General features: G+C 33.2%; 1 protein-coding gene across 1 annotated transcript; it reads right to left on the bottom strand.

The window, feature by feature from the left end:
• Nucleotides 1-1202: 1202 nt before the first annotated feature.
• LOC124917391 (villin-2-like) lies at nucleotides 1203-13983 on the bottom strand (the record flags this gene model as incomplete). The annotated part of the gene is made up of 18 exons (XM_047457837.1): nucleotides 1203-1399; nucleotides 1612-1892; nucleotides 2475-2757; nucleotides 3799-3861; nucleotides 4738-4863; nucleotides 5057-5197; nucleotides 5281-5291; nucleotides 5449-5599; nucleotides 6591-6719; nucleotides 9538-9675; nucleotides 9765-9833; nucleotides 9911-9979; nucleotides 10581-10739; nucleotides 10841-10941; nucleotides 11027-11177; nucleotides 11259-11418; nucleotides 13677-13809; nucleotides 13911-13983. Coding segments are annotated over 18 exons (2352 nt in total), but the record flags the coding sequence as incomplete, so codon positions are not given.
• Between the last annotated feature and the right edge of the window lie 4 nt (nucleotides 13984-13987).

Consider the following 13987-nt stretch of genomic DNA (forward strand, 5'->3'; position numbering starts at 1 on the left):
AATACTCATGACTAAAAGGTGGTGGGTTTGAGCCTTCGTGACCATTCCGTGGAGTTTTGAAGTTTACGGATGCTTAGAATTCTTCAATCCGACAGAAATGGTTATTTTGTTACAGATACATGGATGGTGAGTGGCTCACGAGTGAGTGAAGATGAGAGTGTTGTGGTAGAGAAACTTCTAGCCCTCATTTTAAGGACAAAATTGATGTGGACTAGCTAGATTATAATATTATGGTGAGTTAGTTTTTATTTAACTGTGCAGGTGGATAGGCACCCTCAATTTAGACAAACGAGGTGTTTGTTTATGGTAAGAAGAGATGGGTTTGAATAGATTTCTCATACCAGAAGTTTGTTTGAGTAGATGCTTGGACATAATCATCTTGGCCAGATGAGGAATGAGTTGAATTAGCTCATGCCTTCTGCTTGTTGTTTTTCTTCTGGTGTTTCCACCAATCTAAATAAGCATGGATTTCCAAATATCCTTCCTACAAGTGTCCTTTACCACCACAACATGAACAATATACTTTTAGCCCCCATTATCTCATCCAATAATAGTCTTCACCTTTGAATAGTAGTACTTTTTAAGGTCAATATCACATTGATGATGACGTCTTTCTGAAGGCCAAATCTCATCTATAGTTAGTTTGAACACTTTTATGAATCCTTGGATCAATAGTGTTCATGATCCAAGCACCCACCATGATGTGATTGATCAATATGAAACAGCTTTGGTCCATTTCTACTATTTTTGAATTAAGGGAAACTAAAATGACACTACAGCGGTCCACGGCGGTCCACTTCTACTCTTTCATGACAAAGAAGATTAGTATAACTATCCAAGATGGGTAACCATTTGATCTTAACTCATTCAACATTTGAAATTAAACATACCATCAGAAGAATCTCTATTTTCAATGTACTGTAACTAGAAAAAAAAAATCCACCTACACAAAGCAAATGCATTTTACATCCTTTTTGACAAAAACATGATAAAAACAAAAGATAAAAGCCACACACTAATGCACTCACGCCCCGAACATTCTTGAAGTAAATAATTACAACCACAAATAGACTGGGATTGAGAATTCAAGAGCATATAATAACCAAAAATGAAAAATTATCTCTCCAATCCATAACGCTAACCCACATTGATAAGGACAAATAGCAAATAATCTAAAGGTGGAGTGGAAAAATAAAAGAGATCAGGTTGCCAAATCCACCAGTAGCCTGAAATGAAGATGAAAAATAAAATAACAATGTCTAAAAAGTTCAATTTTGCAAACTTACTAAAAAAGGTCGGCTTTCTTCTTGTTCATATCTTGCTTCCATTTGGGCAATTTATAAAATGCATCTTTAGTCATTTCCATAACAGACTGAAATTCATCATCTGATAAATAGGCCTGTGAAAAGCAGAAAAAAGTGAACATAAATATTATATCATTTGAATGAAGAAACAGCCATTAACAAATAAAAACACTTTTTGGAGCTGGAGCTGAATCTGGATTTAGATCAGAAAACGACAAAAGAAAAAAGTGTTACCAAATCCAAAAACCCAGATAAAGCTTTATCAAGTGTTATATATAAAGACAAACAAACAAACAAACAAACAAACCTCTCTACGTTTGAAATCAATTCCAGTAACTGGATTTTCGGAATGTGCCTTAAGAACTTCATAGCTGAAGAAACTTTGACCACTTTCGGTAACATTCTCTTCCTCCTGCTCTACAACTTCTTCTTCTTGCTTCGGTTCTGAATTTGCACCATTGCTTTCTGAGACAGTTTCTTCTACTGTATTATTATTATTATTATTATTATTGACTTTTATATCGTCAATCTCTGAAGCTGTTTTTGGATCTTCTATTTCTGAAGCATCTTGGCTCTTTGTTTCAGCTGCTGCATTCATCAAACTTAAAAACATGTTATAGAGCCAAAATAAAAATCTTAAGCCTTGTTTGATGTGGGTTATTTGAAATAACTCACTATCCAATCAACACTTTACTCATTGATAAAATCATTTAAATCATCAACCAAATTACCTTCTATTTAAAAATAAATAAATAATCATTATATATTTACACCCCTAAAAATAACTCCAAACAACCATGGCCTAGTTTGATCCATATTTGGATTTAATAAAAATAACCCCTTATCCCATGATCAATTATTTTATCAAATAAATCATCAACTAAAATAATTAGATATCCTTATTTTTGAAACATTTTAAAATACTAAATATAAAAAGGATATAATCCACTTTTTCATCAAACATGTTTTTTTTTTTTTCAAAATAATCAGATTATTTCAACAAAGAAAAACTACATCAAACGGGGTTATTTGAAAAGAACCACCTGGTTATTCAAATAACCCCAGATCAAAAAGGCCTTATATTATCACAGTTTTATGCAATATGTTCAAGAAGGGTTAGGAAGAATAATAGATGGATAGTTTACATAAAAATGTTGATGGAATGATTACCAGGAGAATTGGTTTCTGGTGGAGGGGTGCGAGCTGATCGAATGGGCGAGGCATCTGGAGATGGTTTCTTTTCAGCTGTAAGAACTTGAGATAATGCAGCCACTGCAGCAGCTCTTTGCGATCCTTGACCTGATCCTGCTGATCTAGGAGTTGAATTTGCAGATCTAGGAGTTGTTGAAGGACTTTTGGTGCCAGAAGAAGGTCTAAAAGCAGAATTCAAGGCAGCTAATGCTGAGGCTCTTTGAGTTGGTCCACCACTTTGATTTGACCCATTCGACTTTTCCTGTGATTTTTCATTCATCTAAATCTTAAGCCGGTTTGTTTAATTTTATAATTCAAAATAAAAATATATTATTTCACTGCCTTGGAATCAAAGTCTTCTCTAGTTTTAAGAAACGTTAATGAAAGTTATTAGATGCAAATTATCAACACTACCAGATCTATAATAAAGAATATAGATCAATGATAATGAGGTCCAAAATTTATTAAAAAACAATTGAGACCTTTGACAAGATTGAGAAAAAAGTTAAAAGGTGCAAAAAGTCGGTAGTTGAAAGGGAGCCTATAAATTACATGGCCGGATAAATTATGACCGTAAAGGCAGCCGGACCAAAGCAGCTAAGAGCATCAGAATTTGTATTGATCTTGAATTCTAGATGTTTGTGTCTTGAGTTGTTCTTGTTGTTTTGTTATGTTGATGTTTTATTTGTCTTGTGCATGATAAAATATGACCACTCGGATCTATATACACTGATTTTATTTACGGGTTTTCACCATATTTTTGCTCTTTCCCCAAAATAATGGATTAATGAAATGATTATTCCCTTAAAAAAGATTAATAAAGAATATAGTGTTAGAAAGAAAAAAAACATACTCTTAGTAAAGTCTTCATATATAAATATATATATATATATGCATAGAATAAATAAGTAAAAATGAGCATGCAATGAAATGGTTTCTTTAATGTACATGTTTATTATATCACACAAAAAATTATAAGCATACCCAAGTTTATTATAAAATAATTGCTCGAGTTATAATTTATTGAAAATTTGAAAGCTTTTTCACTTTTAATTTGGCAACACAATCAATCAAAAACTCACATTAAAAAATTATGAAAAAATATATTATGCATAAGAAATAAAGATAAAAAACTATGTTATTTGTTATTAATTGAAAATATTCTCAGTTTATCGTTACATTTAGTTTTAAATTATTTTAAATGATAAGTTTCTATTTCATCAAATTTAAATCAAATTATATTAATTATTTGTTACATATATAAGAGATTTTGAACCTACTATATAAATAACAAGCAATTTACCTCCACGTTTTGACCTGTCCCAAAAAGCAGCATAATCTTCTTCTGGAACGAATTTCCAGTTGCCTAAGACAATGAAACAATTCAATTTTAAGAAAAAAAAATTGATCTGATAAATCAATGTAAAACTGCAGAGGTGCTTGTAAGATAAGTATAAATGAACGTAAGAATAGATGGGAGCAGGTGATAAGAGAAATGAGAAGACAATAGCTTTAGACAATGTTTATTATTCTAAGGTAAATAATTTGAAAATGAAGAGAAAAAGAGGTATAGCTATTGACCAAAAAAAAGGTATAGCTGAGATATATAGCAATATTAAACTAAGAAGAACTCAAAGGAACTATTTGTTATCACAGTTTATGATCGGATCATGCTCTGAAAAAATCCACATTTGTTATGTTTGTGAAAAAAATCACAACAATATCTAAAAAATAATATTTATATCAAATGAAGACAAAAATCACACAATAATCTAAAACAAAAAATAATCTTTATACCAAGTGAAGTAAAAAATCATACAATCTGGATCATAATCCAGAAACTAATTAGAATACTCATTCAGAAAACAATGTTATACCAAACAAAAAAAAAACTTAAAAAACTTAGGCAATCATACAATTGGATCATGATTGTGACAAAATACAAGTTTCTAAATAGGCTCAATACTCCCAATATTCCATCAAATACACCCCAAGAATGACAGTAAATAAATCCATTAAATTTCCATTAGGGTAGAAGAAGCCCACTCTACTGAACCTTAATTATTGGAAATTTATCAAAAAGAAAAAAAATGTCAATCAAACTGGAGAAGGTTCTAGTTTTTCTTTTACACTGTTTTTATTCAAATAACAGAAACAACGTCGATTTTTAATTTAAGAACATAATAACACTATTAAGATAGTCCTTGTAAAAGAACATTATATTCAGGTAGTAGGCACATACAGTTACTTTAGCAGGATCCCATGAAAAATATGTGGTGAAGAAGACAGGCTCATTTCCCTCGGAGACTTTGTACAAAGGAACATAAGGAGATAAGCCGTCAAGAGCCACAGCAGAGTCTATGTATTTCTGTCAGTAAAATATCAAACAAATAAGAGAAGGCTCACAAACAGATATTTGTTTTAATTTTATTTTTTTCAGAAAGGGTAAAGTTTTCATTATAAAGGATAATTTTTATGATTACAAATCATGCGGAAAAAAATACATGATCAACAAACAGATATATGTTTTCCACTTGAGCAGAGAACAGATGATGCAATACCTGGCTAATTTCGAATGCAGTTTGCTTCTCATTGGTTTCAACTGCTTGACCAACCCAAACAAACACTTCAGCATGTGTATCAAGTATCAATATATCCTCAGTCAGCAAATCATCTTGAGAATAGTTGTAAACTTCTTCAATCTACCATATTGAGATTTTATACCAACTTAGAGTCTGCTCAATACCAAAAGAATCAAATAATACAATTGCCTGCATTTACTCACCTCAATTTTTCCTGGGATTCATTTGTAAACAACAATAAACATTAAACTTGTTAGAGAAACCAACAATTAAGAGTGAAAAAAGTAATTTTCACATCCAGATCATACTTAACAATGAGAACAATCAATCAAAGCAGCTGCACAATGAACAGGCTTGCTATTACATCTTACCTTCTTTTGTGAAAGAAAATGTAAACAAATGTGGATCCCTGGTAATCTCTTGAGATACTTTTTTGCTGGTATAGCTTTGTTTCCCTCCTAAAGCAAACCAGAAAGCAGAATTCTCTGTTCCTTCTTTAGTATGCTTGACAGCAGCTCCAGGCTGAATGATTAAAACATATTTATGTTCAGGCATAACTTACGAGAAGGAAACTGCACCTTTGTGTCAATTCAGTCATCCGAAGCGACCCACACAAAACATAACAACTATTTGTGTCAATTCATGAAAATTTCAAGGTAGACAATATATAAATGTCATTCTAGAAAACCTTAACTACCAACCAATTGAGAGTATAGATTCCTTCTACAGCTTGTTTGATATTGGATTATTTGGGAAAAAACTTCCTTGATGTAAAAATGGATTATTTAGGTAAAATGACCAAAATATCCTTGGTATTTAATATTTTAAAATATTATAAAAATAAAGTAAGGGTATTTTAGTATTTTACTTGATTTGAATGATGGGATTGAAAAAGTGATGTTTGGTGGGATGCTGGATTATATGAAAACAATCCAAAATAATCCACATCAAACAAGCTTCTGTAGACAAAAAGGAAGCAAACTGCAACCCTAATGATGCCATGGCATTGCTTGGATCAGAAAAGAGAAGGAAAAAAGAAAACTAATCAACTAAGAAGTGAAGCATTGTCTTCCTACTTCACCTTTCAGATCAATGGTGAAACCTTCAATAAAAATCATTTCCTTAATGGTGTTCCTTTTAAGAAAATAGTATGAAAAAGGCAAACAAAAAGGAAATGATCAACAAAACCACAATTAATCAATTTGGCATGCCTTTTTCTGATCAAGTTTGATGAGCTTTGCATAATATAAATTTGTTTTTATCATTGATTTCAACAAAAACCACAGTTGCAACAATTTAAATAATAGACATGTAAGAGAAAGAGAAAATTAAATGGACTTGCAAAAGAGATAGATTAATGTGGTCAATTTGTCTCTAATATATCCCTAATTTTAAGATGACTTTGACTGCTAACTTCCGTTATTTACTCCATGTCTTGCCATCTTCAAATTGCTCACTTTTCCATGTTAATAACATATTACTCCCTATTTTCTCTATGTGGAGAGAGGCATACCTTTAAGAAGTCGGCAATTTTTGCAGCTAACTGCTGCTGCTCAAAGGTGCTTTGATTCCCATGCCAAATAATCATAGATGAACCAGATTGCAGAATAAAACATTCATAAGAATTCAGCAATGTAGCAACCTGGCAAATAGCAAATATCAAATTATTGATGTGGAGACAGAAATGATCTATGTTCTCTGAATAGACCAATGGAAATTAAGAGTAATTCATGTTCCACTAATTTAAAAGTTATACATAATAAGAGAATCATCAAAATGAGATAAATGCCATGGAAACAAAGTGAAATTACTTTTTTGTTCCTGCTTTTTAGCTCATCTTGGACAAATCTTATGTTTAAAACTAGATTATTTATATAATTCAAATATTTATACTTCATCTTGAATCAATGCCAAGAGATTATTTTCTCCAACCGCTTAATATCATAGACATGAATCTTAGGGGTTATTAATCATGATCAACGGTCTAACATTATTCAACAATGAGGTCCCACATGTCTACATTACCTCGACTAATATAGTTAGCTTCATTTGCCCACCCTAATTTTTCCACTGAAAGGAATCTGAACTCTTAAGAACCGGTGAAAACAAGTTACACATTACAATCCATTCAGAAAGGTAAATGCTAACAATTAACATAAAACTGTAACTTGAGTCAAGCAATAAGGAGATGAGTGAACCTGGAGAAACTCAAGAAAAATATAGATTTTGTTCTGTCTTATTCTCTCTCAAATTATCTCCTTCCATCCCATTTTAGGTGGTTGTTACTGTTCATCGGGTCTTTAAGAAGGAAATGTATAGATAATAGTATGTATATCACTGTTTCTAGGGAAAGAAGATAATATGCATTGGTGGTCTAGAAATTTTAAAGAGATGGTGAGTTAAAAGGATAGTGGAGGAATTTTGTTTTTAAAGGATAGTGGAGGATTTTTTTGGGGGAGAATTAAAAATGGGACAACGGACTAAGTACGTAGCCCGCAAACACACTTAACCATTTAACCAGGCACAGAACTTGTCGCCTGACGTGCTCGAACCCAGGAACTTAGGGTTAGTACCCACCTCTTATTTGGATATCTGTTTTTTTCTACTGGGGTGCTTTCACAAAAATGAGATAAAGGGAGTTTTATTCATTCTAAAGGTGGGTCTAGGACATGAAACCTGACAACCAATAATAAAGTAGGAGCTGTGATGATACCATTAAAAAGAATTTTATGAGAATATTAAATAAAATGATTTTCCTAAAGAAAGTTGATTAGATTATGAGCATTACTTTGTTTAGGATTCCTTATTTATCTTTAGAGAAATGATAAGGAGAGGAAATTTGAAAGAGACAATGTGAAAGGGAATGATGTGGCACGCAATGATTGGCTGAAAAAATTAAAAAAAATCTCTCCTTTTCTTTTTCCTTTTTCAGTGAATGACGTGATGCCACGTCATTTCCTCCCCAATTTCCCTCCCCATATCACTCCTTTAATCTTTATGCAGCATATAAAAATACAAGCATTGAGTTCTCGTTATAATCAACTTCCCTATTAAGAATATATGATTTATGTTTCCATCTGTAACAGAGCTCCATAGTATGATTAAGTGCTTCTTTACTTGCTACTGGCAATTGATAGGGGTCAACCAAAACCCAACCCAAACTCAAATTGAGTAGTTTGGGTATGACATTTTGGGTGGGTTCACTTTGGGTTGGGTTCAACTCAGGCTGGGTTCAGGGGTTACCTGAACACATTTATTTTTTACGCGAAAGAAAAGGATTGTTTTTGTTGGGTTCAGCTTGGGCTACCTAGTCAAAAAATCTTACCCCTTCTTTTTATACCAGGAAAAATGTTTTCTTTTTTTCGGGGGGGTTGAGTCATTTCGAGTTGGGTTCAGTACAGGTTACCCAAACTACCTGAAAATATTTTTTCCTTTTTTTACCCGAACAAATTCTAGGTCTTTAGTTGGGACTCTTCACTCCAGAGCCATCCCGACAACGAAGCAAGAATTTTGAACAATATCTTTGTCATTTGTTCAACAACCATTTTTATATCAATAATAATTTGTCTCAGACTAAAAGAAATGAGAGATAAAATGAAACTCGACATGGATTGAACATAAATAAGAGACTCAACCATATGGAATGACGAACAAAAGACTTGGCTACTTGATGACAAACAAAATAGTTGTAGCAAAAAAAGAAAGAAAATATTAATATATTTTTTCTATAATGGATTGGGTAAATTTAGTATGTGTTGGGTTTACCCATAAGCTCACCCCAACATATTAATAATGCTTCTCCTATAGTCTCTAATTGCTTTAAATATTTTGTGTCTTGCTTTCAAGTTTTCCTCCTCTCCTTAGCCATGTGATATATTATCTGATTAATTTCGCTTGAAAGATTCTCCATCAAGTTTTTCATAAAAGGGAATATCATAATTAGCCTTCGAATTTCTTAACACAAATTAACAAGGCCTTAACCAATTTTCAAGTTCAAGTCGCAAAGAAAACAGGCAGAATGCTCTCAAAACAAATTCACTTTGTTTTGTATTAAACATTTGAACTAATAGAGCGGAATATTAATCTATTCAAATATAAGATTTTTCTCCAAAGTCAACAGCCAGTGGTTGATGTGATGTGAGAAACCCCTCCAAAAAAAGGGTTAATATAGCAAGACAAGCAAGTTTTGGTCCTATTCAAGATTTTATAAATTTAGGGGCCAATTTAACTTCTTCCTAAACCAGATGTATTTTGCCTAAAAGTACAACGGAGTCTATATATCCAAACAGAGTTAGCTCTAAGTTGTTTTATGGGATGGCATAACTAAACTAGAATAGTATTCAATGCTAGTTAACACATGCAGTAAAGGAATAAGGGCATTGCAAATAAGAGAGCTTGGAGGCATTATCTTATGATAGACTAAGTTGCTCAAATTACAAAATGAGTTAAAAGTTACATACCGCATCCACCTGAACTACTTTGTTGTTGTGTATGGAAGTCCCAGATATGTTGATAAGTGCAACAGATTCTGTGGTGTATGTTTCATCATTTAAACCTTTGTCTGCCACATAGTTTTTGTACCCAGAACTCATTCCCCCCTTAAATGACAAGGCAAGTCTATCATGCATCGAGTATAATTTTAAGGTACTTTGTGAATCTTAGGACTGGTTACAGCTAAAAAGAATACCTTAAGGACAACCATTGGCTGGAAGATGGAAACAAATTGTGGTGGTTCTTTCCCCTGATATATCCGACCCTAGATGGAGAATAGAATAAGATTCAGTTTTCTCAATGCTACAACCCAAGATAATAAGCTATCAAATATGACCGCACCTGCACAGGTCTACTCTTTAGTGAATTGCACATGGTAGTAGCTAGTCGAGCTGCCATCTTTTGATCATCCTGATGAAGTTGAATAAGAAACAAGTTAACATGATTACTTCAAGAAAAAACAAATTTGACGACCCCAGCCAACCAACAGTTTTCTGACAATAGAGAAGCACTAGATAGAATTTAACAATTAATCATTTCCCTAAATATTAGTACTTGTTTTTTAAAATGTGGACGCCCGGAGCGTTCAGGAGTAGAATCAAAAAAGGGAAACAACAAACGAAGCAAAAAGTAAAGATAGTTCAAACCCTATTAAGCCAAAGCAATTCCATCCGGTATAATAATGTAGATAATAGCACCCCACATTCACAGATTTTGAAAAGATAAAAAACAGTTTTAGCTAAAATCATATACCTATATGCAGTAATTTGTCCAGGCACATGTCACTGTGATGTAATTGAACTAATCAAAATGACATGTTTTCTTATTCAAATGGCACATTTAAATCGGATCCATTTTACCCAGAAACCAACCACCAAATAGAACAGGGATCTCTTTGCCTTCTTTGTGAATCAAATAGCTTTCATGGGTGGTCAAGCACACCAAAATAGAACAAACACCATAACATAAAACATTTCCTTTTTCTCCATAAAAACTCCAGGTTAGAATTTACCTCAATGCTATCCTTTCCAATCCAGCAGCACAGATAGTAATCTTCTTTCTTATCGCCGGAATGATAACTATATAGGACAATATAGCAGTCTCCACTATAAAATTTACCAATATCCTCCTTGGGCACAGGAGTCTTGGCACTGCCATTAATGCGCCATACCTTGAAAAGATCAAAGTACAATACAAGTATATCAATAAAAGAGCTAGCATAATCCTACTAATTCCATGTTGTAACTTGTAACCATATGATAGTAGCCTTACTTCAATTTTTCCACCACCTTCGAGCAGTGGTAGAACCTCCTCATTTACTGGAGCAGCCTTAGTCATTCCCTTGACACCACCACCTTGCTGCTTCAGCAAAGCTATCAAACAAGAGACATAGATTGGTAAACGGAAAGAGAACTAGAAGAGACTATAGAGTGTTTCAGAACTCTGAAGAAGGATTACCTGCAACTTTTCCTCTTCCTTCCTCACCAGTAGAGGGTGTTGATACAGATGGCCAGGAATCAAAACTTGACTTAAATGAATGTGTTTCATAACCTTGAATAACTCTAGTTATACGTGTTGATTTTGGCTTATTTTGGCTGCTTATGAATTCCTGTACAACATATTTGATGGAAAATTAATATGGAATAATATGACATAAGGGAAAAAAATACTAAGCCTGTGAAGCAAGTACCTCCACTGCCTGGGTGGCAGCTTTCCTTTCCTCTATTTGAGTTACACGGCCAAACCAAATTAATATCTCAGCACCACAGTCCAATAAATAGCATTTGTTATTTTCCAAAATAGATTTGGTAAGTTCGCCATCTACAGGCTTCACCTGACCATCAATGATGCTGCAAGAAGTGTGTAACCATCACGGTTAACATCTCATATGGATTCAAGCACAAAAAAAATGCAATTCTTGTTTGACTTCAGAGGGGACATAAAACAATTCTTTCAAGTTTTAATCTGAACACAAGTTAGATAATCAATTGAGATTTCTATAAAAATGAGGATACTCGTCAACTTAAAGCATCTGAAGGTGGGATATTAAACGACATAGGAACTCATAACTAAATTTGACATAAACCTTCAGAAGTACAGCATAATAAATTGCTAAGGATCGGCCAACTCATAGCTTTAGATGAATAAAATATTTTTTACCAACAAAAGGAATAGCCTAACTCACAAACAATAATAAGAAAAATACTGCAACTCTCGATGAACTTATGAAGATATAGAAGATATATACTCTAGTTATCAATTGTTCAAAAAGAAAGAGACAACTAACATCTTGCACTTCAAGGAAACCATAATTCAGCAGGGAAACTAAATAAGATTGAAAACAGAAATAAATGTATTTAAGCAGATAAAAAAAACAATAGTAGACACACCCATGGGATAGTGATACACGGGGAAAGGATATTAAGGTTAATGCACTAAGGTGGAGGTTACAGTTACTAGTAGTAGTTAATTGAATAAAGACGGAAAGTACGGCAACAATTATTAGTAACAGAAACAGTTGGGCCTGACAGGAACTGATTCAGGCGGGTAAAACAGTTGAGGCTAAGCACTCAAATATCAGCCAAACAGGAAGGAAAACTATTGATCAATTTGTTAAACTCTTCGGTTAATTCTTGTTCTCTCTCATCCCCATTGTATTCACCTAACGGTTAGGGTTCTATCTCCCTCTATTAATTCTTCACTACTCATCTCAATATAATTCTTTTATCTTTTATATTCAAGATTTACACCTAATTCTACTTCAAGGTATAACAAATAGTTACATAAATAGGTCAATGAACTTGCCTAAAATATAGAGTTTGTATCATGAACAACGGAAAATAAGTCAATTTTGGTGGCTAAAGTAGATGAAAAGTGGATATCAGATCAAATTGGACAGAATTCGTTACATTCACTTGTGATGCTAACATGTAACTTATTAAAAGCTTTTTGTGTTGTGGAATAGTCATTCCTCCATTTATTTTATGAACAACATACCCTCATATGCTAATATTCTTGAGCTTGCATTATTGAATCACAATTGGCGAATTTTAACTAATATAAGCATTATTTTTTTTATATATAACCTCAAATGCTAATCTGTATAAAGTCCCTCTATCACTAACCCATCATACAGAAGAGCATGGAATCCACATCTATCATGGAGCCAAAACTCGACTGTTGGGAGTCAGAGGTGCATCTCTTGATAAACAAATTAATGTAATCCAACCCAATTTTACTGGAGTGAATACCATAATTTACATACATTCGGGGTATATTTTGAAATTGTTGTTTTTAACAAAGCTTATCAAGAATAATGAGGTCAAGCTTCACACGTGATATGTCTTTATTAACTCTAAATCCATTATCAACCTTATCAAATAGGTTATGATCTCTCACTCCTAATACATTTATTCAAGCTAGAATTGCACAACAAGCTCTAAGGAGGTCTAACTGAACTCCAACAGTTATATGTTTACATCTTTAACATATAGTGCACTCAAGCAGCACCAAAACAAATGTCTTCCTCTCGATATTCTCCTTCTACAGATCAGCACTACTATAAGTTAGAAGGCTGTGATATAAGGGGAAAGGGTTAGGGCTAATACCCTATGGTGGAAGTTTACGATTGGGAAGCCTAACGGTATAGTTGAAGTATGCGGATGGGAAGCCTACCGGTTAGGATAAGTGGCAGTTATTAATAGAGTAATATAAATAAAATAGTTGTTGTTATGTTGTAGTTATGAAATGAATTAGTTGAATACTCTTATTAGAGATTCTCTCTCTTCCCCATTGTATTCTCCCTAGCAGCTAGGGTTCTATCTTTCTCCATTGCTTTATAACAAATTCTAATACAAGGTACACCAGGACACTACCATTTTAGGTTAGGTTCAATTTCAACTAGTTCAGTACCTAAATCCACAAAAAAGTTTAGGGAGAACTTTTTTTAATTTACCAGCATCAGCATGTTCTGCATGTAAATCTTTGTCAATGTATTGATAATTAATTTCAGTTCAACATATCAACTTTCAACTGCATACATAAAAAAAAAAGGACAACATACCATTCGTATACTACATTATATAATCATTGTAAGGGAAAAGAGTACCTGTAAAGTTTAGGTGCGGTCTTCTCAGGAATAACATCGTCCTCAGTAAGGGTCCTTTTGCTAATTGGTGCAAACCCACCAAAGATGACCCAAAATTCGCCAGAATCTGATTCAGTCTGCAGCTTCCCATCATCTAGGATAGCAAACAACATTAGAATTCAAAACTTGCAAAAGATAACAAAGAACTCAAAATAGATTCAATGTTATCACTAAAGCATACAAAATTTAGCTTACCAACTATTGCAACATCGCACTTCCCCTCATGATACTTATCCTTGAAATATTGAATCACTTCCAAAGCCTTGGCCCTT

The sequence above is a fragment of the Impatiens glandulifera genome, unplaced genomic scaffold, assembly GCF_907164915.1.
Source record: "Impatiens glandulifera unplaced genomic scaffold, dImpGla2.1, whole genome shotgun sequence".
Taxonomy (NCBI): domain Eukaryota; kingdom Viridiplantae; phylum Streptophyta; class Magnoliopsida; order Ericales; family Balsaminaceae; genus Impatiens; species Impatiens glandulifera.